The sequence below is a fragment of the Bufo gargarizans genome, chromosome 3 (assembly GCF_014858855.1).
Source record: "Bufo gargarizans isolate SCDJY-AF-19 chromosome 3, ASM1485885v1, whole genome shotgun sequence".
NCBI classification, from domain to species: domain Eukaryota; kingdom Metazoa; phylum Chordata; class Amphibia; order Anura; family Bufonidae; genus Bufo; species Bufo gargarizans.
In genome coordinates this window covers 422,678,774-422,704,712 of record NC_058082.1, presented here as the reverse complement: position 1 = coordinate 422,704,712, position 25,939 = coordinate 422,678,774, and the positions used below count along the sequence as shown (strand labels likewise).

Below are 25,939 nucleotides of genomic sequence, written 5' to 3'. Positions count from 1 at the left end.
AGAGGGCAATATCTGGGTAAGTAAATACCTTTTTACGATTTATATATAATACCAGTATGGAACATGATTTCTATTTTGGCCTAGTGGAAATTTACTAATAGTGTTAAAATTATTATGGCTCAGAATTGTACATTTCATGGCAAAATTGGATCTTATACCATTAATACTAGTCAAGCTTAGCAGAGGTCCTATGGCAAAAATGTGTGCAGAAGAAGGACCATGGTAGTTGCCCTTCAGCCCTGCCAATAATCCCACCCTATATGAAATCAGGGGAAACTGTACAATATTTTTTTATGGCAGAACCCCTTTTTGTAGTTAAATATGAAAATGTTATGTTTGGAGAATGATTACTATATGCCCACAGTTTTCCATACATTTTATGACCGAATATAAATTGTCTCACATACAGTTTTTTTTGCATTTTAATCATTCAGAGACTACAAAAGTACAAATCCTGGTTTTGTCTATCTAGCCACAACCTCTCTTGCTTGTACTCACATGCCTATTTTTGTTTCCTGCATCCTATCTATTACTGGTTATTCTTATCTGTTATCTGGGCAGTTTAGTAGCACATGATCATCGCTGCTACTTTTTCTCTTTCAGTTGGTAGTATCTTTAGTTTTCATCATAAACTCCCTTTTTGTATTCATCCTGCCACATTTTCACATACAGCCCATAGCACAGCATTAACACAACCATGTGCGGCACATGTATCTCACCACTAGTCCATCTGTCATGAACAGGATCACTGCCGAACACACATGAATGGCAAAAAATGTATACGGGGCGTTCCATAACTTTTTATTTTGGCAGCAAATCAAGTGAACTCCATGACCTGGGGGAACAAGCAAATTATAATAATACACATTGCAGAGGATGTTGGTTGAGTAGTTGTGCAGCACTCATATATAGTTTGTGTAATTAAGTGACATATTATGCCTTAAATGATCAGACGCTATTTATAAAGAATGAATTGCAGGTTGAGCTTGATTTGTGGTTCTTTTAGTATATCAAATGTTGTCCCAACAACAAGGAGTTTTCCCAACTGGTCTTGTCTAAGAAGGAAAAAACCTAAAACACGCATGTTAGATCATACATCACTTCTTGCTGCACTGCATCTTCTATACATTTACTAGAGTAGGTTCAACATGGAGTTTTTTGGAAGTGGTTTTTCATTTCTGGCTTTGGCTGAGAACGCACATGGCCAGTGTCCGGACCGCAAAAACAGTTGCAGGCATGTGAATGGACCTTTAAAGCCAAAATTTTAACGCACGCTGTATACTGGGGGTTGACAACTCACTGACAGCCCTTGTTAGTAAGACATTTTACATTATGTGACCAGGCTCTTGAAGATAGTAACTCAGAGATGGTGGCTGACATAACTGGGGAATGAACACCCCCCAGAAGAGATCACAAATCCTTACTATGCTCAAGAGGCAGAGAGCAGATTTTTGTTTCCTTCAAGAAACACACCTTTGTTGTGGACACACCCCCAGGTTCCCTCAGCAGTGCTATAATAAATGGTACCACAGTACCTTCACGTCAGCTTCCAGGGGAGTAAGCATAGGAATACACAGATCTGTTCATTTCTCCACCAAGATGAGCCTGGATGACATTAATGGGCGGTTCTTGTTTGTAAAGGGTAATCTAGGCAATTTCAAGCTCACCCTAGCATGTATTTATGCCCCAAACAAAGGTCAATCCAAATGGATCACAAATACTCTCGACAAGCTCAAACAGTTTGCTAACGGTGCAATAGTAGTGGGAGGCCTTAACATTGCCCTAAATCCATTACTGGATTCTTCCACTGGCACCTCAGTTCACTCACAGAAATCTCTCTGTATACACAAGAAACTTAGCCTCTTGCAATTAGCCGATTCCTGGAGAATCCATAATCCATCCTCTAGAGACTATTCTTTTCAGGCTACAGCCCATTCCTCATACCAGAGATTGGATTATATTCTGGTCTCTAATAGTCTTGCTAACGTAGTTAAAAAGGTGGTTATTGGAGCTATAACCGTGTCAGATCACGCTCCAGTTTCAGCTACAATCTCTTTTATGAGCTTCCCAGAAAAGGAATGGGTATGGAGACTGAATGAAACACTACTAGATAAGGAAACAGAGATAACCAATATCTCCCAAACATTACAGAACTATTTTAATGAGAACCCCCCAGAGGATACATCTACTCCGATAACTTGGGAGGCTCATAAAGCTTTTATAAGAGGGGAATTTAGAAGTTTAGGTTACAAGATCAAGAAAGAACGCCAGAAACAGCTAAATTCACTTTTAGCCCAAATATCAGCTATTGAAACCCTGCAGAAAAGGTCAAAACTACTTCAAGCGCATACAGATCTGATGTCTCTGCGTCAACAATTAAAAGACCACTTGAATGTTTCATATACTAAAAATTATCAATATGCTTAATATAAATGTAACGCATATGGCAACAGAGGCAATAAAATGATGTCACACCTCATTACAAAATGTAAAGATGCAGGATATATACATTCCATCCAAACAGGGTTAGGAACTAAGCTTACAGAAAACAAAGATATTGCGCAGACATTTGTCGCCTTTTACCAGTAAACTATATAACCTACCTAAGGTCACATCTTCTCTGGGGACTTACCTAGATCTGTTGTAATAGCCAAATTTTTGTCTAAACTCAATCTACCTTGTCTTCCCAAAGAAGACAACCTCCAGCTGGTACAGCCCATTACAAAAGATGAGATCTCTGCGACACTAAGGTCTATGCCTATGGGAAAAGTGCCTGGCCTAGCCCAGAAGCCCTCAATATATCTGCTAACCCAAGAATAGTCGACACACTGAGTAGAACGATGCCCTTTAAGTGGCAGCCGTCCCAATTGAAATGCAAACCGGATTCCCAAAAAGTTGGGACACTATACAAATCATAGAACATAAATCACGGAACAAAAGTTTAAACTGAGAAAATGTACCATTTTAAGGGAAAAATTTGTTGAATCAGAATTTCATGGTGTCAACAAATACCCAAAAATGTTGGGACAAGGCCATTTTCACCACTGTGTGGCATCTCCCCTTCTTCTTACAACACTCAACAGACGTCTGGGGACCGAGGAGACCAGTTTCTCAAGTTTAGAAATAGGAATGCTCTCCCATTCTTGTCTAATACAGGCCTCTAACTGTTCAATCGTCTTGGGCCTTCTTTGTTGCACCTTCCTCTTTATGATGCGCCAAATGTTCTCTATAGGTGAAAGATCTGGACTGCAGACAGGCCATTTAAGTACCCGGATCCTTCTCCTACGCAGCCATGATGTTGTGATTGATGCAGAATGTGGTCTGGCATTATCTTGTTGAAAAATGCAGGGTCTTCCCTGAAAGAGATGACGTCTGGATGGGAGCATATGTTGTTCTAGAACCTGAATATATTTTTCTGCATTGATGGTGCCTTTCCAGACATGCAAGCTGCCCATGCCACACGCACTCATGCAACCCCATACCATCAGAGATGCAGGCTTCTGAACTGAGCGTGGATAACAACTTGGGTTGTCCTTGTCCTCTTTGGTCCGGATGACATGGCGTCCCAGATTTCCAAAAAAGAACTTTGAATCGTGACTCGTCTGACCACAGAACAGTCTTCCATTTTGCCACACTCCATTTTAAATGATCTCTGGCCCAGTGAAAACGCCTGAGCTTGTGAATCTTGCTTAGAAATTGCTTCTTCTTTGCACTGTAGAGTTTCAGCTGGCAACGGCGGATGGCATGGTGGATTGTGTTCACTGACAATGGTTTCTGGAAGTATTCCTGAGCCCATTCTGTGATTTCCTTTACAGTAGCATTCCTGTTTGTGGTGCAGTGTCGTTAAAGGGCCCGGAGATCACGGGCATCCAGTATGGTTTTACGGCCTTGACCCTTACGCACAGAGATTGTTCCAGATTCTCTGAATCTTCGGATGATGTTATGCACAGTTGATGATGATAGATGCAAAGTCTTTGCAATTTTTCGCTGGGTAACACCTTTCTGATATTGCTCCACTATCTTTCTGCGCAACATTGTGGGAATTGGTGATCCTCTACCCATCTTGGCTTCTGAGAGACACTGCCACTCTGAGAAGCTCTTTTTATACCTAATCATGTTGCCAATTGACCTAATTAGTGTTAATTGGTCTTCCAGCTCTTCGTTATGCTCAAATTTACTTTTTCCAGCCTCTTATTGCTACTTGTCCCAACTTTTGGGGGATTTGTTGACACCGTGAAAATTTGAATCAACGTATTTTTCCTTCAAAATGATACATTTACTCGGATTAAACGTTTGATCTGTCATCTACGTTCTATTACAAATAAAATATTGACATTTGCCATCTCCACATCATTGCATTCAGTTTTAATTCACAATTTGTTTAGTGTCCCAACTTTTTGGGAATCCGGTTTGCATTTGGGTATATACTTGACCAAGGACACATCAGATCTCTATGGAGAAAATTATGCACCTCTGATTGGTGAGATTAAAAGGATGTTAACCTCACTTTCCATCCCATATTTCTCCTGGTTGGGAATAAAGAACCTTTTACACACGTATGTAATGCCCAAGCTGTTATATATGATTCAGATGGTACCTATTTTTCTCAATCAGGTATTCCTTATGATTAGATCCATCTTTTCCTCTTTTCTGTGGCAGAAAAAGAAACCCAGGATATCATATGTTGCCCTCATTCTTCCTCGTTCTATCGGGGGCTTCGGCCTACCAGATATGCTGACATACTACAAAGCTATTCAATTGAAAAGTGGATCTCACTGTGTGTTGAAGGACATGATATCCTATAGACACGATATCCTATGGACATAGAGCGGGTTGCGCTAAGCGACCAACAAATGGCCAACCTGTGGGGACTAACCAAGCCAAAAACCGCACTGTCAGGTCTAACGAGGGGAATCTATGATACCTTCTGTTCTTTACATGACAAATCCCCATTGATGTCCAAGCTCCCATTCTACCTACCCAGCCACCTACTTCCATCCTATGTTCTTCCCTCCCGTGCCAATGCCCCCAGCTTCTGAATCAAGCTAAAAGACTAATCAAATAAAGATCTCCTCTCTGACATAGGCTCAGAGGACAATATTTCACATTATTGCTCAAGCATATTACCCATAGGGAACTTCTTAGAAATTCATGAACTCTCCCGCTCCCTAAGGATGATTTTTCCCTGGGGTAAAGAACAAGGGGAACCGACTTGGTTGGAAAAAGCTCTAAATCCCCTAACTATGCGCCCTAGATAGATCTCTTTTTTGTACCACTCCTTATTATCTGTCTCAAGCACCATGCCCTGCTTACATAGGGAACTGGGAAAAGGAACTCCAAAGGTCCTTCACGGAGTCAGAGATGGTCACAATTCGCCGTAGGTCCCATGGGTTTTCCAAATGTGTACGCATACAAGAACACTCCTTTAAAGTTTTGATGGTATAACTATCCAAAAAAGGTAATCTGGCTTAACCCAAAGATGTTGGAGATGTCAACAGGAGTCTGGCTCCCTCCTTCACATATTCTGGGACTGCTCGGCCATACAGGGGTTCTGACAAAAGATAGAAGCTAAGATCAATCTGATTTGCGATACACAGGTAAAATTAACTCTGGAGGCGGTTCTGTTGTCGCTGCCCAATGACTCATGGTCACCATCCGAATCTAATCTGCCTACTAATCTCCTGGTGCAAATAGCTTGTTTGCTAGTTCCCCTTAATTGGCTTAGAACGGACCCACCAACACTGAACCAATGGTTTGACAAGATTAGCCAAATGTATAGAATGGAAGAATTAGTCAGCTGGGCAGCCAGGAAACATTATAGGTTCGTTAAAGGGAACCTGTCAGCGGCAAAAGCCACCCCAAACTGCCAGCAGTACCTTCAAGTAGCCTGCAGTGTGTTTCTAATGAAGATTTTTTTTCCTGCAGTCAGATGCGGTAAAAGCAGGAAAAAAACTTTTATCCCCTGAGCGCGCTATTTTCGAGTCACTCTTGAAGTCAAGCAGCCAGCTGCTTCCTTGCTTCAAGTCAAGGTAACCGCGCCCCCTTCCCTGACCCTTCTCCTGTGACTAACAGCCGGCTGTTCGGCAAAGCCAGCCGGCTGTCGGGCATAAGCGCTGTCAGTCACAGCGAAGGGGCAGGGAAGGGGGCGTGGTTACCTTGACTTGAAGCAAGGAGGCCGCTGCCCCCTTAACTTCAAGCCTGACTGGAAAATAGCGCGCTCAGGGGATAAAAGATCGTTTTTTCCTGCTTTTACCGCATCTGACTGCAGGAAGAAAATCATCATTAGAAACACACTGCCTATAAGGGTCACTGCTATGGTCTCTAGAAACCAAAGTGTTATACCATACTAGGTATCATGGAGGTGATTCAGCATTATTACTGATATGTATTACTGCTATTTATCAGATTGTTTATTGTCTGTGCCAATTCAGTCTCTGAGATGTACTGCAACTAGCCTAAATCTAATCTAAACTCAGCTGTATAGGGAGTTGTTGTTTGTTCTCTATCTGCTATGATTATTATGGTTGTATGTTCTGCAATATTTCTGTTCTACTTTCACATACAATAAAAAAGATTTATAAAAAATAAAAAAAATGCACCCAAATTTGGGGGGGGGGGGAGTAAACTATGCTAACAAATATGTGGTGTGATGTTAGAGCTGACAGTCTAAAAATGCACCAGATTTATTATCCAGCATCATCTATTGTGATAAATTTGGCGCAGTTTGAGATTTTCTAGAGTTTACTCTGTCGTTAGTAAATCTGCCGTAACGTGACTTGAAAACACCCTTTTCCAACAAATATAAAAATTCTAAAAATACTGTCGGTGTAAAATGTCCCCTGGTATGCATTAGTCATTGTTTATCTTCATGATCGCTGCCTTTTACTGTACTTTACTAGACTAACTTCACCCATTTCTATAGCGTGAACCAGGCGATTGTATTGTGTGCTTAGCATTTGCTCTGACTGAACATCAGCACAATGTAATCTGCAATGTAATCTGCAAATGGAAATTGCTCACCTTCCTCATGCCTATATCCTTCTTGTATTTCTGGATTCTTCTCTTCATTTATTTCCTTCTGAGTCTCCATTGCTAATTCATCAGCAGACAGTAGAGACCCCCGCCTGCGATGACAACCAGGCACCATGCCTTTCTGGTACATTAACAGGAATACAGCAATAGGCACAGGAAGCTGCAGGAAAATGGAAGAGAGACATACGATCTTAGGTCTTGTGACCAGTCACTAACCCTAAAATGAACATAAATTACCTTTTTGGGTTACAAGTTGAGACTATATATTAAAAAAAAACATATGAAAAACTCACATTGATGGCAGCCATAATCCAAAAGGCATAAGACACATTTGACACTACTGGGCCAGAAAGAGGAAGGACATAGTGAGACACATTGCCTGGGTGATGTGGGACAATTGAGTTCCTTATGTGCTCAAGGTTACTGCTTCCATTCAAGGTGGTATTTGACTGGATACAGTTGGTGTCAGAAAGGAATGGATCCGCTATTAATGGACTCAACAGAGCTCCAAAACCAACAAAGAAGTGAAGTACCTAAGGGAAAAAACAAAAGTTCTTAATCCTGCCATCACTTGTTTACAGGTTCAATGGCTACTTGGTGCATACTTAGCAATGACTGCCAGCGTAGTCAGAGGCGGTACAAACAAAATATATCTTGCATTCATGGACAATGATTTAAAGAGGACCTGTCACCAGAATTTTGTGTATAGAGCTGAGGCCATGGGCTGCTAGATGGCCGCTAGCACATCCGTAATATCCAGTCCCCATAGCTCTGTGTGCTTTTATTGTGTAAAAAAAACGATTTGATACATATGCAAATTACCCTGAGATGAGTCCTGTATGTGAGATGAGTCAGGGACAGGACTCATCTCAGGTTAATTTGCATATGTATCAAATCGGTTCTTTTACGCAATAAAAGCACACAGAGCTATGGGGACTGGATATTGCGGATGTGCTAGCGGCCATCTAGCAACCCATGTCCTCAGCTCTATACACAAAATCCCAGTGACAGGTTCCCTTTAAATATTGATACTCTTGGAACCCATTCACATGCTGCTTTTTTCTGGAATCTGCAATGGAAGCTTCCACTGCAGATGTGAACCTAGCGTAAGTTATCAGCTGTCACTGGCAGGGGAAGTTTTGTTAAAATATATCCCCTGAAGTTGATTATGTAGCATTGCATCTAAGACATTCAAATGAATTGGTAAAACAGGGAAAAGCTGCTCTCAGCTGTATTCTTTCAGTTTTACAAATGGACAACCTCTTTCTATCTAAATCCGACTAAAGATAAAAGGGAATCTACAGGGATTATTTAAAATAGCCACCAGCAACCCACCCTAGAAGGTGAATAGGATTGGTTGTGTGCAGCTGCAGAGCGGTCTTGAAAAGTAAGGGGGTGAGGCCTTGCTCCACTAGCACTGCGCTCTAGTGCTATTACAATCTACTTTAGAGCAGGATCTCTGCTCTTCGGTCCTGTCAGACTGCTCAGCCATGACAGCAAATGGCACACAGGATGGCATCATTACTAACTACTGTAGTTCAGGAACTCTTTTCTTCGTTCCTGCCGGGCTGCTCAGCCATGCTAGCATATCACACACAGGACTGCATCATTACTATCTACTGTGGGTCAGGAACTCTGCTCTTCTTTCCTGTCAGGCTGCTCAGCCATGATAGCATATTGTAGGTAGGATTGCACCATTTACTAACTATTGTAGAGCAAAGTCCCTGCTCTCCAATAGATAGTAATGATGTGATCCTGAGTATGCTATGCCAATATACTGTCATGCCCAGTAAGCAAGGAATACTCAGCAATGAACGCAGGCGTCTGAGCATTGTGCTAGTTAAGCTAGGTCCTGCCCCCTCACCCTCTTCCCACACGCAGCTCTGCAGCTGGATGCAATCCTTCCAACATTCTTCCCAGAATGGGCTGCTAACAGCCATCTGAAATAGTTTTCAGAGAACCCCTTTAAATAAATATTTAAAGTTCATATATAGGCTACAATATGTAATGACATGATATCCAGTGGTATGCGATACATATGTGAGGTGAGGGGATTGCCTCAGGTGGTGCTACCTAGGGATAGAGGCACGGCTGTGGACAAAGAGAGCTTTGATTGTGGAAGTGCTCATCTCTCCAAATTTAACCGTATCGCCATCCTCAGGAGGGCTATACAGTTAACTGGTGCTACGTTCCCTCTGATAGGCCGGCACAGGAAGTGCGATGATGTCATCATCATCATCGTAACGCCTGAGCCAGGTTTCATACAGCTCAGGACACAACCCGGAAGAGGCTGGTGTCCTGCACCGCATCCTGGGAGGATGAAGAAAAAATAGGAAATTAAGATGTCTGTGTGCGTGTCAAACTCTGCAGAGACAAGAGATGGCTGGAAGAAATCATCATGTCCGTCTGGTCCCAATGTAGAAGATGAGAAAATAGGAACTCTGCATCAGAAGAGACATCAGTGGATGAGAAATGTCATGCTGCATTACCTTGCATGTTTTATAGAGCTCTATGAAATGTTTTCCAAGTATGTCTTTAACAGTAGGGCTGGAGGAAAGGGGTTAGGTTGAGAATTTGACATGGGGGGAAGCGCCATTTCAAGCTTTGCCTCAGGCAGCAAAAAGGCTCGGTGCATCCCGCAATACCAAAACATATTTAGTACTCCTAATCCTGAATTCCTATTCCTTCTAATTACAAAACAACCTTTCCAGCTTCTCATATTCGCTATGTCATTTAGGCCTGTATTGGCAGTTTTTAAAGCATTTTTGAGCTAAATCCAGAAGTGGATCAAGCAAAAAGTAGTATAAGGCCATGCTTTATAGTTCTCATTTACTTTCAACTTGCTTCTAGCTTAAGCTCCAAAAATATCATCAAACGTGTCACAAAAAGTTATGTGACTCCAGCCATATAGTGCTTTCATTTTCACTAACCGTCTGTTCTAATGCTGATACTCTGCTTATGTTACTCCTTTGATCATGCAGCTTTGGAGAAGCTAGTTTTACGTATGACTATTACTCATGTTTGAAAGCTTTTTTTATGTAAATAGTTTCCTCTGATCTACTGATGGGTATAATGTGAACACTTCTCTTTGACGGATGCTAAGGGTTACAGATAAAGATTTTCAGGTCTTAGTTTTAAGAAGAGCCTATGGGTTTTCCTTTTACTATGTTTTACTGTTTTACTGTGTCTGACTATATACCTACTTTTTGCAGTGCAAAACTACTGAAAAATATGAAAGCAATAGTACACTGCTATATTCCGATGTGCTCTAATGGTTAACTATTTCAAGACTGGGCCATTTTCAGTTTTTGTGTTTCCGTTGCTTTTTTTACTCCCGGCCTTCCCAGAGCCATACCTTTTTTACTTTTCTGTTGTGTTGTCTAGTAGCTGAAAAAATACCAAATGGGGTGGCACTGGGAAAAAAAGCGCAATTCTGTCACAGTTTTATAGGTTTTCTTTTTACTGTGTTCCCTATGCAGTAAAATTGACCTGTTACCTTCATTCCCTGAGTCAGTATAATTGCAGTAATAGCACATTTATATAGTTTTTCTTGTATTTTAACACTGAAAAAAAAATTTGCTTTCGGAAAAAATAAACATTTTTTTCACTTTTTCTTTTCAAAGGCACATTCGGACCAACATAATTTTTTTATAGTTACGTGTACGGAGCTGTGTGAGGGCTCATTTTTTCCAGGGAGTGTGTATGACTTTTTGATCACTTTTTATAGAATTTTTGAGGCAAAGTGATGAAAAAACTGGTGAATTGGCCATTCAGATTTTTTCCATTACGGGATAAATATTTTCATATTTTAATAGTACAGGCATTTTGGGATGCGGTAATACCTCTGATGCCCTTTTTAAAGAGCCAGAAAGGGTTAACATAATAGCACTCTATCAAACAACACTCCGTATCTCATCTTTCTAGATGACCTATCCTCAGGACCTCCGCCGATCAGCTGTTTGAAGAGAAGGCAGAGCTCGTACAAGAAATGCCTTTTCTTTACTGTTTACCTGCTCGCCACTGCAACTGCAAGTTAATAGGACGGAGCTGTCCCACTGAAGTGAATGGGATGGTGTAGTTATAATTACACTGCTCGCCACTGCAGTTGCGACTCGTACGAGCCCTGAAGAGAAGGCAGGGCTTGTTCGAGTGCTGTGTTCTTTTCAAACAGCTTCAAACAGGAGTTGGACCCTCGCCATCTGATACTGAGGACCTCTTCTGAGGATAGATAATCAATATAAAAAAGCAGACAACCCCTTTAATAGCCCTTTACACAGCCCAATGTTGGGTCAGGATATCATTAACGAGCCTTTGTCCAGATTCTTATTAGCGATAATCTGCCTTTGTAAAGATGGTACGTCACATAAATCATCATTTTCCAGCAGCAGATCATGAGGTCTAAACAGCACTCTGTTTCCAGCAAACAATTACTTTGTATGGGGATGAGCGATGGCATCACTCCCGCCCTATACTGTGGAGGGGATGGAAATTAAGCGGTCTCCTCCACTGACAAGCAGGCGTTTGTCAGGAAGGAATGCTTCCTCCACAAAATTGCTTGATAAATAGAGCCATGTAAAGGGACATTAAGGGCTCTTTCACATGAGCTGATCCTGTGCGTGGCATCCACTGCGTGAAAGAGAGCCAAGCCCCGTTCCGGACAGCACAGAGACACAGAGCATTAACATGATTGATAATGCCCCGTACCTCTCTGTGATCTCTTTACTACAAAATTACAGGGAGAACTTTATCTCACTGTGATTTTGTAGTAAAAAGGTCACAGAGAGGCACGGAGCATTATCAATCATGTTAACGCTCCATGTCTCTGCTGTCCAGAACGGGGCTTGGCTCTCTTTCAGGCAGGAGATTATCCGCACGGCATCCGCTCGTGTGAAAGAGTCCTAAAGCTGCTTTCACACAGTCAGTCTTTGGTCAGTGATTTCCAACACTGATTGTCAGCCAAAACCAGAAATGGCACCTACACAGAGATAAGATATAATGGATTTCATCCTGTTCAGTGTGTTTAGACCCACACCTGGTTTTGGCTCTAAATAACTGATGGAAATCACTGGCCAAACACTGACTGTGTGAAAGCGAGCTAAGTGTCCTTTTACATGGTTTTATTTTAGACTGCTGCCATACGTTCAGGTTTTCTGATGCAGTTTTTGAAGCCAAAAGCAGGAGTGGATCATTGTTCTGTCTTCATACACATTCACAGTGTGCAGTCTGACATTCAGTATAAACCATTCCTGTCTTCCAAATAAGAGGACTGTTTTCTGTAGTCTAACTTGTTTATTGCCAAAACAGGAGATTATTGGATCAATGTGTGATCAATTGTTTGGTAAAACTATAAGAATACAAATAGATTATATAAGTATAAAGCATATAAGATAGCATGTACAGCAGAAAGCATAGAACAACATGTACCACAACATTACATTAACTCTGAGCAGATGTCCCAAAATGGCTGTCTATACATAGGCTTTGACTACTGGTCTTGGCTGAACTCCTGAACATGTGGCAGCACCCAGAGGCTGCCCATACTAATTCAGTTTTTTTATGCAGTTTTGAAGGTAAATCCAGAAATAGGTTAAAAAAGAGGAGAAGTAGAATCTGTGTTTTATACTTATTCTCCCTTTACAATCCACATCTGGTTTTAGGTTCAAAACCACATCCTGAACAATACTTGAATCTATAGAGGCAACCTTAGGCCGTCTGCCAACACAATGCGGGTGATCGCACATAAGATCCACACAAATTTCCGTGCGGATGTATGTGCATTTCTGCAATAAATCCGCACCAAAATACGCAATTTCTAATTGCGGATTTTGGTGCAGATTAGATGCGGTTTTGTAGCAGATCTCACTCTTCATTGAAAATGAGTAAAATCCGCAGCTAAAACCGCAAACATAATTGAAGACAATAAAGAAGAGAAGTTGACTCTTTCCCTAATACTCTTTCTTTTTATTATCCACACCTGATTTGGGCTTCAAAAACGGTGTCAGCACATGGCAGCAGCTGGAGGGCCCATTCACATAACTGGATGGTTGCCGTGCCCATATTGGGAACCGCAAATAGCCGTGTGAACTCAGCATTGCAGATGCAGACCCATTCACTTGAATAGGTCTACGATCCGCAAGATATGGAAAAACATAGGACGTGCCCTATCTTTTGCGGTGGGGAGGCACGGATCAGAAGCCCACAGAAACACTCAGAAGCCCTTCCGTGGGCTTTCGGATCCGTGCTTTCGCACTGCAAAAGATAGGACATGTCCTATCTTTTGCTGTATCTTGCGAATCGAAGACCTATTTACAGTGCCTTTCAAAAGTATTCACTCCCCTTGACTTTTTTCGTATTTTGTTACATTACAGCCTTAAAGGGCTTCTGTCACTCCACTAAACAAATTTTTTTTTTTGGTCTCCCTAAAATCCTTATGCTGCAAATTCTCAATATATATAGCTATTACTCTGTTTGGTTCAGTAGTTCTATAAAAAAAAACTGACTTTTATATTATGCAAATTACCTCTCTAGCAGCAGGTAGGGCGGCTACCTGCTGCTAGCAGCCGCATCCTCCATTCATAATGACGCGCCCTCCTCATGTTGATTGACAGGGCCAGCGGACGCGTTCGTTCTCTGACTGGCCCTGTCTGCGTTTTAAATCTCGCGCCGGTCTTCAGTTGGCGCAGGCGCACTCAGAGGAGGACGCTCGCTCGGTCGCTCCATCCTCAGTGCGCCTGCGCCGATGATGTCACATGTACACCCGGCGCAGGCGCACTGAGGATGGAGCGACCGAGCGAGTGTCCTCCTCTGAGTGCGCCTGCGCCAACTGAAGACCGGCGCGAGATTTAAAACGCAGACAGGGCCAGTCAGAGGACGAGCGCGTCCGCTGGCCCTGTCAATCAACATGAGGAGGGCGCGTCATTATGAATGGAGGATGCGGCTGCTATCAGCAGGTAGCCGCCCTACCTGCTGCTAGAGAGGTAATTTGCATTTTATAAAAGTCAGTTTTTTATAGAACTACTGAACCAAACAGTGTAATAGCTATATATATTGAGAAATCGCAGCATAAGGATTTTAGGGAGACCAAAAAAATATATATATGAGTTTAGTGGAGTGACAGAAGCCCTTTAAGTTCAATGTTTTGTTAATCTGAATTTTATGTGATGGATCAGAACACAATAGTCTAAGTTGGTTAAGTGAAATGAGAAAAATATATAAATAAAAATATTGTTTAAAAATAGAAAACAGAAAATTGTCATGTGCGTATGTATTCACCCCCTTTGTTAGAAAGACCATAAAAAGCTCTGGTGCAACCAATTACCTTCAGAAGTCACATAATTAGTGAAATGATGTCCACCTGTGTGCAATCTAAGTGTGACATGATCTGTCATTACATATACACACCTTTTTTGAAAGGCCCCAGAGGCTGCAACACCTAAGCAAGAGGCATCACTAACCAAACACTGCAATGAAGACCAAGGAACTCTCCAAACAAGAAGGGGACAAGCATCATGCTGTGGGGATGTTTTTTGGGACTGGGAAACTGGTCAGAGTTGAGGAAAAGATGGATGGTGCTAAATACAGGGATATTCTTGAACAAAACCTGTACTACTCTGTGCGTGATTTGAGGCTAGGACGGAGGTTCACCTTCCAGCAGGACAATGCCCCCAAACACACTGCTAAGCAACACTTGAGTGGTTTAAGGGGAAACATACAAATGTGTTGGAATGGCCTAGATCAAAGCCCAGATCTCAATCCAATAGAAAATCTGTGGTCAGACTTAAAGATTGTTGTTCACAAGCGCAAACCATCCAACATGAAGGAAATGGAGCAGTTTTGCAAGGAGGAATGGGCAAAAATCCCAGTGGTAAGATGTGGCAAGCTCATAGAGACTTATCCAAAGCGACTTGGAGCTGTGATTGCAGCAAAAGATGGCTCTGCAAAGTATTGACTTTAGGGGGGTGAATAGTTATGACATTGACTTTTTCTGTTATTTTGTCCTATTTGTTGTTTGCTTCACAATAAAAAAAAAAAAAAAACATCTTTAAAGTTGTGGGCATGTTCTGTAAATTAAATGATGCAAATCCTCAAACAATCCATGTTAATTCCAGGCTGTGAGGCACCAAAATACGAAAAAAGTCAAAGGGGTGAATACTTTTGCAAGGCACTGTAAGTCAATGAGTCCACATCCGCAATGTGAAGTTCACACAGCCAGTGATGCAGATTTAATAATGTATATGCGCTAGAAATCTGTCTGTGGCGCAAATTGGCGCATCCGGGGTTTCTATATGTCCCACCGTCACACCGACATACTTGAGAATTGAAGTGGGACTTAGCATAAAGTGGGTGGAGCTCCATGGGCAAGGAATGGACCTAAAATGCATAATTTTGCACCAAGATTTTGGCGCAATTTTGGAATACAAATCTGTGTCAAAGTAAGCCAACCACTAGTTGGTATAGTCAGAGAAAAGTATCTAACCCTGCACCAGGTTATCATCCAGCCCCTGTGATAAATCTACTGAAGGGATAGGAAGCCTCTCTAAAGGGCCCTTTACACAGGATGATTCTCAGTCAGATGATTGCTAACAAGCAGAACACAGGTCAGTATGGGGACAAGCGATGGCATTAGCGATTCCTCCTCCACATACTGTGGAGGAGATCGCTGCATGGAAATGCAGCGGTCTCCTCCGCTGACGAGCAGGCGCTTGTTGGGAAGGAACCCTTCCTTCCCAACAGTTGCCTACAAAATGTTCTCTTTAGGATTAGTAAATACGGGACAATCATTTTATTTCTTAATATATGATTTTCCTCCCAATCCCAAGTTAAGGAGTGTTGCCCTCATTAGTCAATTTCCATGTGGAATTTCAGTGCGTCTCTCACCTGTAAGAAAACCACGGAGTCCTGCTGATAGATTTTCACAAGCTGCATGTTAGAGATTGTATCAATGTTGCCCATGGCCAGACCAGCTACTGCCATGACCATTGCAAGGACGCCAACATGTTGGCAAAATGGAATGATGGCGAATACCAGTGAGATGGTCAGTGAAGATATCAACAAAATGAGCAAACACAGGTTCAATCTGTGGATGGCAAAATAATAAGATTAGCGAGATGATAGAGAGAAATACACAATTCTGTAATTGTAAGTTTTCTTACAACTTGCCCTGTGCCAACTGCCCTTATTTTCCATCAAACCAATGAATGGGGCAGAAATGTCACCTGTACTAAGGTGCCCTCACTGCACTGTGCAGCATCGTGTAGTGACAGACGCGCTGAGGTCAGCGGTCTGTGGGATCCTGGACATTGAGGAACTATCCTCATGGTATTTTTAGCAGGGTCCGGGATGTTTTGAGAAGGAAGATGTCCCACCTTTCGTATGGACAGATTTGCTTGCCTGCCCAGTGATGGCCTTAATTGGTAAAAATTCTTGAGCTATAGTGACCCAGGGTTTAGGGTAGAGTTAACTGAGCCCTGGTTTCAGGCTTATTTTTTGTTAAGGGGGGCAGCATGGGAGGAGATCTGGGCTATAATTATTCAATGTCCACTAGCTGGGTTGCCTTTGTTCCTCACCAGCCCGTGGGAGCCGGAACTCTTGTACCCCGCCCTCGCCCTCCCTTCATTTTTGATGAATTTATCATGGCCTGTTGGGTGGTAAAGCCACCCTGTGATGGGATGGATTCAGCAGTGTTGTTTTTTCTATAACCTAGCCTGTGTTTATGGCTAGGCTTATAGTTATTTGTATTTGGTTTTAAAGAAGTTTTAATACAGCAGACCATGGCGCTTGTACCTCTACTCTCAGTTGTTTGTGTTCATTTATAGATATTATCATGTATTTACCTATTTCTTCGCTGCTCATTGCTGTGCTGGCGGACAGTACTTTCAGCGTACTGACATGCTAGATCAGGGATTGGCAATGTTCGGCACTCCAGCTGATCTGAAACTACAACTCCCTGAATCCTCCTTTCACTTCAATGGTAGTTACAAGAGCAGCCGAGTAAGTGTGCATGCTGGGAGTTGTAGATATAGAAAGTCAAATTACAGCGCTCACCTGCGTATTGTATCAGAAGCACGGACGTGGCCAGGACAAAGCCAACATAAACTGTGTAAAAAGTAGGAGGGTCCAACTTCTGCTAAAACGATATCCTTTATTCGATGCTGTAAAATCCATACAAGACAAGACAGTTGCAAAATTAACGCGTTTCGGATCTCAAGTTAGCGATCCTTACTTATATCATGTTAACTTGAGATCCGAAATGCGTCGATTTTGCAACTGTCTTGTCTTGTATGGATTTTACCGCATCGAATAAAGGATATCGTTTTAGCAGAAGCTGGACCTCTCTACTTTTTACACATGCTGGGAGTTGTGGTTTCATAGGAGCTGGAGTGCTGAACGTTGCTGATCCCTGTGCTAGACCCTGCAAGCGCGTGCCAGCACTGTGAAAGAGATGAGTCCAATGCTGCGCACTCCATCCGCCCCCCCTTCCCCCCGCCTCCTCCTATGCACAATAGTAAAGAAACCTGTCAGTCAACGTCTGGTGGGGGGCAGCCAGTTCCATCGGACTTATATGCCTCACAGCCCTGATGAGCACTATGGGTTTCAGCATGAAAGTACTCTGAAAGTACTGACTGCCAGCACAGCACCTGCGGACCTCTGACATTAGCGGGTCACTACACAATGCTGCCCTCTGTAAGAACAACATAGTGCAGCTGACAGGTTCCCTTTAAGCAGTTCCATTAAAGATTCTTGAAAGGTGGGGCTTTGCTTATTTCTAACCTTGCACACAGGAACACACACCTCACCAACACCCTCTGCAGGAAGGCTGCATGGCTCCTGAGGTATGGCGCCATACAGCCTCCGAGCATTGCAGTACAAGCTCCGTGCACTGCCGTACAGGCTACATTGGACTCAAAGCATACAGATATTCTTCTCTAAAGGATTATCTACTGGATTTGTATGACCGTAGAGGGGACATACACTTGTATGGCAGCGCTACCACAGCTCCGTACTATAACACGATCGCGTGCATGAGCCCTAAATGTATGTTTACTACTAAGCCATAGCATCGACTGGAACAAGTATCAGAATTTCCACCCCTGACAAATGTTTAAATAAGAGGTCACCTTGTACTCAACAGTTATGGGCAATGCTGAAAACCATGTGAGTGTGAGAATGTGTAGTTAACTATACTGAGTAATAGAAGATAGTTAAGAGCCTGGCACTGCCCCTGTTCCACAGCTTAACCCTCCTATTACCAGATGGTAAATACGATATTTACTAAATGTAACCATTCTTATTAGTACATAAATTCTACCAGTAACTTCTTTTGAATTAGTCTAATATTTGTCAGAGGAAAACAAACTATAGGTGCTGTAGATTCAAATAGAAAAAGAAGCTTCAGCACCAAGCGTAGACGTGAAAGAAATTCCCAATCTTTATTCAGCAATATTCCATAGACGTACAGCAATCAGTGGCACAGGCTCCCGCTTAATCCCAGGAAATCAACGCGCTTAGTCATGAGGTGCTGTACATCGAAGTAAAGAGATTTTCCAGGACTTAAAGGGCTATCCAACCTCTATGATGCCCGAGCCGCTCACACAGGTTGTACTTACCTAGCTTCTGGGCACCCGCGTCACTTTGGCTTGCACGACCACCGCTGCAGCTCCCCGTCACGTGGATCAAAACATCTGGCGGAGAGGAAGGGGCGATATTTTTATCCTCGCAACGGGGAGATGCAGCGGAGGCCATTTGGCCATCAGAAACGATGTGGGTGCCCGGAAGCAGGGTAAGTACAACCTGTGTGAGGGGCTTGGGCATTATAGGGTTGGATAATCCCTTTAACTACTAATGACCTGTCCTTTTCTTCAGTACCTGGCACCCCCCACTCATCAGCTGTTTTTGGCAGGTGCCAGAAAATATACAATGAATGGAAGGCTTCATCCACTGTGTAGTTTCTGACACTGGCGTACTGCAGCTAAACTCCTATGAGTGGAACCGAAGTACCTGAGTATCATGCTGATTAATGGGTGGGCAGGTGTGCAGAGCACAGGGGGTGTTACACTGCAGTGCTCAGACGATTCAGCCCCGCCTCTTAGTGCTCCAGTTGCTCATTTGCATATGAATAAAAACACAGATATCTCTGCAGATATTTATCATATAAAAGAAAGGTACAGTTTTAATCAGCATGATGAGCCCTAGCAGCCAGTATGTCTGGTTTATTAGGGTTGATCCTGGTGACAGAGCCTCTTTAAGACAGCCTAACCTACATTTCATCATAACATTTATATAAAGTGGGGAATATTTATTTTCAGTGAATGTATAATTTCATTGACCACTATACAGGACTTGTTCCCCTTTAAGTAACTAGAAAAAAACCAGCATGCTATCATTTGGGTACAATGTGTTTCATATCTTTATCCTCTGTCTGCCCTTCCAAACCTCCTGAGCATTGTTATCTTGCTTTCCACCTCTTTGTGTGTACAAATAAAAGGTCCCATGAGATAATGAATAGCTACAAAGCACTCTTAGACTGGGTTCACACGGGCATTGCGGGTGACGTGCGAGAACAGATGTGGGTGCGTTGCGGGAACATGCGTGATTTTTCACCGTTTATGCAAAGCATTTTAATGCGTTTTGCACGCGTGTGAGAAAAATCGGCATGTTTGGTACCCAGACCCGAACCCGGACTTCTTCACAAAAGTTCGGGTTTGGGTTAAGTGTTCTGTAAATGTTAATATTTTCCCTTATAACATGGTTATAAGGGAAAATAATAGCATTCTTTAATACAGAATGCTTAATAGAAGGTCAGTTGAGGGTTAAAAAAATTAAATTAAATTAACTCACCTCCTCCAATTGATCGCGTAGCTGCCGGTCTCCTGTTCTTTCTTCAGGACCTGTCAAAGGACCTGTGGTGACGTCACTGAGCTGATCACATGGTCCATCACCATGGTGATGTATCATGTGATGTATCATGTCATGAGCACAGTGATGTCACCACAGGTCCTTTGACAGGTCCTGAAGATAGAACAGGAGAGCGGCAGCTACGGGATCAATTGGAGGAGGTGAGTTAATTTTGTTTTCATTTTTTAACCCTCAATTGACCTTCTACTAAGCATTCTGTATTAAAGAATGCTATTATTTTCCCTTATAACCATGTTATAAGGGGAAATAATACAGTGAATAGACTTTCATCCTAGCAACCATGCGTGAAAATCGCACCGCATTCGCACTTGCTTGCGGATGCTTGAGATTTTCATGCAGCCCCATTCACTTCTATGGGGCCCGCGTAGCTTGAAAAACGCACAATATTATAGAGCATGCTGTGATTTTCATGCAACACACAAGTGATGCGTGAAAATCACCGCTCATGTGCACAGCCCCATAGAAATGAATGGGTCCGGATTCAGTGCAGGTGCAATGCGTTCACTTCACGCATTGCACCCGCACGGAAATCTCGCCCGCATGAAATGGGCCTTAGGTTTCTATTTGTTCCATAATGGTAAGCTTGTGTAATTTCTTTACTTACTTTCCTTTACCATTGAACCTGATGTCTCTGGGAGCTTATAAAGTTTAGGCTAGGTTCACAAACTGTGCCTATAGACCATCTGCCCATTGGCCAGAGCGGTAGCTGGGTTTTCTTTCACCCTGGGCAAAGCTTCGGTTTGCTGCTCTAGCCCTGTATCTATATACCCTAGTTTTAACCAAATGACTTGTTGATGTCACCCTAGCAACCAGCAACTGGGGCACATGCCCCAGTAACCCTCACTAGCAAGGTTGCTAAGTGAGCATATATATAACATAAAGGAAAAATCTGAAGGGCATGCTCTGTCAAGACATTTTAAAGAAGTACATGATGGGAGTTTTGAGGGATCGTCATTTATTGGGTTGGAAAAAGTGGAAAAGGAAGCAAGAGGAGGAGATTTTATTAAAAACATGTCAAGAAAAGAAACGCAATGGATTTTCAATATGGATACGCTCATACCCAGGGGCCTTAATTCCGAAATTTAACTGTTTGGTTTCGAATGAGGCGCAGGTGGATTCATGGCGCTGGTAGGGTGTATGCAGAGAAGCGATGTCTATATAAAGAAAGAAATAGTAGCGTTCAAGTGATTCCCCGACGAAGAGCATCTTAATTTGCTCGAAACGCGTTGGTGTTTTTTTGGTGCTACTGACGATCCGTACCTCTTAGTTGTGACGTCACCCGCTCCTCTGTGAGCGCGAGCGCGAGTAACAGTAAAGCAGTGTTTTTCGCCACCGGCAGGGGCGAACTCCCAAATAGCAGCCTTTAATCTGTAGAAACCCCCTGCGCACAAAAACCCTGGAGAGATCTGAGCTTCATTGACGTGGCCTGCACCTCGGAGAACCAGAAGGTAATCTTGATCATCTAGTGGAGATACTTATTGGTATTATTGTATCAGAGAAAAATAGCAGGAGGGGGTATTTTAGATTGATGGGCTTTGCTCGGTGTCTGAGTTTGTTTTTATAAGTAATACATGTCTATAACTCAATATACTGATATGAACGCAATACTAGCATTTAATGTGAGCTATAAAAGAATGATAATCACAATCACAACGGCCTACTCAATGACACCAATACTTCAACCATTTTCCGTGCATGTGCTATTTTTCCAGTAGGAAGTCTGTATTTATGCCAGAAACCCACTAGATTCCATCATAGTCAATGGGGATCTGGTGGTGCCCAGTTATGTTGGATAAGGTAACTCCAGTAGTCTGCTCCTAAGGAGATGTGAACAATGCCTAAGTATGTTCTCCCATGAATTGGGAGTCCAGCAGCTTCTGCACCACAACTGAGTTTTTTCACATACTTTATCTGAAGTGTCAGTTTACTTGTATAGATTGTATATAATGAGGGCTTGTCTCCATTGTGTAAACTTTGGGCAAAAATAGGTCCAAAACAAGACAATTCCTTTAAAATCTAAACTGTCATGTAACAAAAAAAAAAAATTGACAAGCCATAGTGACATGTCAAAAGTTTTGATCATTGAGAGTTCAGGTGCTAAGAATTTCACTGATTGCTAAAACGAGAAGGATGAAGCACCCAGCAAAGTGATGTCTCTCTTTGCTACCTCAAGACAGGCTCATAGTCTTTCTTTTGAGCCCATCTTCAGCTAGCGACAGCACTTACCTGAGCATCGTGGCCCCTTACAATAGCTGAACAGCGGGGTTGCCCGGACTCTGACCCCCACCTATTAGATAATGATGACCTAACCTGAAGATAGGTCATTAATATTTAAATCCCGGAAAACCCCTTTAAGCCCTGTCCTTGTTCTGTCCAAGAATATCTCAAAAGATTCCTGAAGAATATGTATAATCTAATACCTCTTTGTGAACCTGTCCACCAGACAATCCCATGTAAACTGAGACTAGTGGGACAAATGCCTTCCCCGTGAAAATACAAACTGTTTCTCCAACATGAAGCAGCTTATCTAAGGGGCTTTCATCAGATGGACTCCTTTATATTGCCCTTCCACCATGAACAAGCCTGCAACGTCTAACAGGCTACTTTTAAGGTGACAAAAGCAGAAATGTCTGGAGGACACCATTGGCGCTGTTTATTTTGGAAAAACACCAGACTTGAACAGGATGAAATCCTATCTCTCCAATTTAGATTTCCCCTTCAGGTTGCTGTCTGTAGCCAGCTTTAGGCTTTAAACCTCAGATTCCGCTCTTGGACAAGTTTATATTATGGCACAGGAAATCGAGGTTGAATCCAGCAACTGAGAAGTTACTCCGCACCTGTCTCTAGGCTATATTTGTTCAGAGGGAGGCTCCAGGATGTTATTACTCAAGGTAATTAAACTATTTCTTCTCACGTCTCGAGAAGCATCCACATGATACCTTTAATACTCAACTTTATCATTCCAAAAGTCTACAATCAATTTAAATAGAACAATAAATAAAATGTTTCATACATATGTAGCTGGACCAGTTTCTGAAACCACTTTTTAAACATAAAACAAACACAATACATGAAAGTTTTAATATAATACACTGAGATTTTCCTTTCAGTCAGCTACCATATGGATAAGTACAGAAGCAATTTATGGGGGAGGGAGCAATTTCTATTATATAAATATGACTTTTTATTATGACATATGCTAGTGATTGCCATCCTGTGGCCCACCAGCTACTAAAAAACTACAACTCCCACAATGCCCTGATAGCCACAGGCTATCATATCACATATTATTATAAAGGGACAAATATATAAATAGATACAAATAACAAGATCTTCAGCAGATGCCATCTTATGCGTATGAGGGTGTCCCAAGCTATAGAGGGAAAGAAGAATCAGGCATGTTAGATTTCAACATGACAGATCCTTTGTTATCAAGGAAGACAAGCTGCTGCTAGAGGTGTCTGGCAGAGCCTTAATTCCTTCTCCATATAGAGAACACATGCACACTCGGCTGATCTCAGCAAGCATGTGTATGCCAGGAAAGGGGAGTGTTGTGGTTGACCAAAAAATAATTCGACTGATAGCAGTCTAGGGTGTATGGCCACATTTATCCCCTTAATGCAAATGTGACCGATCCACTGCAAAGGTCCCTTCAGTTTATTATCTATTTCTGTATTCCTGAAATACAGGCACCATGTTACCTTGTCATACCTGTACAGGTATAGGCCCATAGTGTATCTGTGTATGCTGTATTACAAGGCACTGGCCCAGATTTACTAATTGTCAGGAACTTACCTACCCATGATCCAGTGCATGGCTGTTCTAGGAGGGCTGTTATGTCAACCAACAAAGCACCGGCTAGTGAGCCTATCTATGAGCCAAGCCATTAAGGCTTCTGGCTCGGCATCCAAACCCAGAGCTAGGCAGGGGATTCAATTCTGGCATTGTTCTTTGTCAGTAATTTTGTTTATTGCTTCTGTTAGTTCTGTGCACTCTTACTGCATTTATGTAGGATCTTCCTGTGTACTCACTTTGGCTTGTCTCTGGATAAACCCCTTGTCTACTGATTTGCATTCAAATGTCTCTCCTGGTAAGCTGACTTTGGCTTGTCTCTGCATAAACCACTTGGGTGCTGATTTGACTTTCCTGGTTTTGACTCTGAATTGTATGTACTTCTCTTGTGATATTCTTTGGCATTTAATACCTGTGACCTCTCACATGTTCTCTGCCACCTTACTCTGCAGATGTAAGCTTGGTCCCTAGCAACCAAATCCCACTGGCTATGCTGCAGGCTCTGGTGAACACCTAGGAGTAACCTTAGACCTTCTAACCAGAGTGGTAAAGTAAGATAGGAAGCAGATTTAGAGTTTGCTGGCAGTGGTCCTGGACAGTTACCCTGTATTCTTCATCACCTCTGTTCCTTTACACTAATCCTATGGACGGCATAAGCGTGGGCAGGCTGTCTAGACCTACACAAAATTTACCACAGTTGCTCAAGCAGGATAATACATTTTGTACATGAATAGACACTTTTGTCTACCTCTCTACCAACTATTGGTTGGCTTACCTTGAGACAAAATTTCATGTCAGAACGTGGCTCAATTTTGGTGTACAACACTACTCTGTTTAAAAGGTCTTAGGCTTATCTTATTCCCAGTAAGCCACCTTTAGAGCAAGTTGGAGAAGTGTAGAAAGCCCAGTTGTTGCAAAACTGCACCAAAATTAAGCACATTTGTGCTACTTTTTAGATTGATGCTAGACAGAGACATTAGTAAATCTGGGCCATTCTCATAACATATAACATGTAGTCTCATGTAGGCAGTAGACACTGGCACAAACAGTGAATACAGTCTGTTGTAATCTGGATCCATAGGGGCTCCGTGTGACACTTTCCTGGGTCCATACATACAGCTGTGCCTTTTGGTAGTGTTTTCAGTAAAAGATAAGTCAATTTATGGGGTCGTATTCAGTAGAAGCTTTTCAATAAGGAAAAGTGTGTCTCGACATTTTAGTATTTGTTTCATTTCAACATGTCAGCACTAGCTAAGGCAATTAGGTAAGACTACAGCAAATGTGAGACTATGCTAATAACAACCTTCTCCAATGCGCTAGTTCAAATATAAGAACTTTTGATGGCCAAGCAGGAAATATCACACAAGAAGTCTATTTGCTACGTGAGAAGCAATAAAAACATTCAGGAACAAATGGGTTTAGGAATTCGGTAGAATCATTGATGACTGGGCTGACTTATCTGTGAGCTACAGGCTCTATCATAAGGACGGGCTGCACCTCACTGGGGAAGGTGCAGCTGTTTTAGGGGAGAAGGTGGCTAGAAAGTTGGAGGAGTGTTTAAACCAGGGACTGGGGGGGGGGGGGGGGGGAAGAATTGATTACATTATAGGAGGGGAAGATAGTGACATGGAGCGAGGTAAGGGAACTGGGGGGAAAGTGAAGGGAGAGACCATAATAGTTCATTAGAAAGGGTGTTGAGTAAAAAAATATCCAAAAACTTCTAAAATGTATGTGCGGATGTAGCTGAGCTAAAATTGACTATGATAACTTTGATAACACATGTCACAGTGTTATCTCGTGCCATCTTGTGACAAAAGCCATTGAAATACATTGAAAGAGTTAACCTTTTTGTGCCATTTTTTACTTAACATGTTAACCATCAAGTTAAGATCGGCTGTATCTGTATACTAATGCCATAAGCCTGACTAATAAAACTGGTTACCTGGAAATAGTAATGTCTGAGGAGAACTATGACCTAGTGGGAATAACTGAGACATGGCTGGATGATAGCAATGACTGGGCAGTTAACGTACAGGGTTACAGTCTGTTTAGAAAGGATCGTAAAAACCAGAAAGGGGGAGGAGTTTGCCTTTATGTAAAGTCCTGTCTAAAGCCCATTCTCTAAGAAGATATAAGTGAATGTTTACAGAGTGATGAGGGAGGAGTTGTAGAGAACGATGAAGAGAAAGCAAATCTATTA

The 25,939-nt window shown here is 42.3% G+C and overlaps 1 protein-coding gene across 2 annotated transcripts in view; it reads right to left on the bottom strand.

Moving 5' to 3' along the window:
- MFSD4A (major facilitator superfamily domain containing 4A) overlaps positions 1-25,939 on the bottom strand; it is an 89,054-nt gene that overhangs the window by 45,337 nt on the left and 17,778 nt on the right. The window contains exons 3-6 of one of the 2 annotated variants that reach the window (XM_044286381.1): positions 15,910-16,108; positions 7,326-7,565; positions 7,021-7,192; positions 720-835 (exon numbers count right to left, since the gene is read on the bottom strand). In XM_044286381.1, coding sequence (XP_044142316.1) covers positions 720-835; positions 7,021-7,192; positions 7,326-7,565; positions 15,910-16,108 — 727 coding nt within the window. The remainder of the gene's footprint in view (positions 1-719; positions 836-7,020; positions 7,193-7,325; positions 7,566-15,909; positions 16,109-25,939) is intronic. The other variant, XM_044286382.1, reaches the window with a different exon arrangement.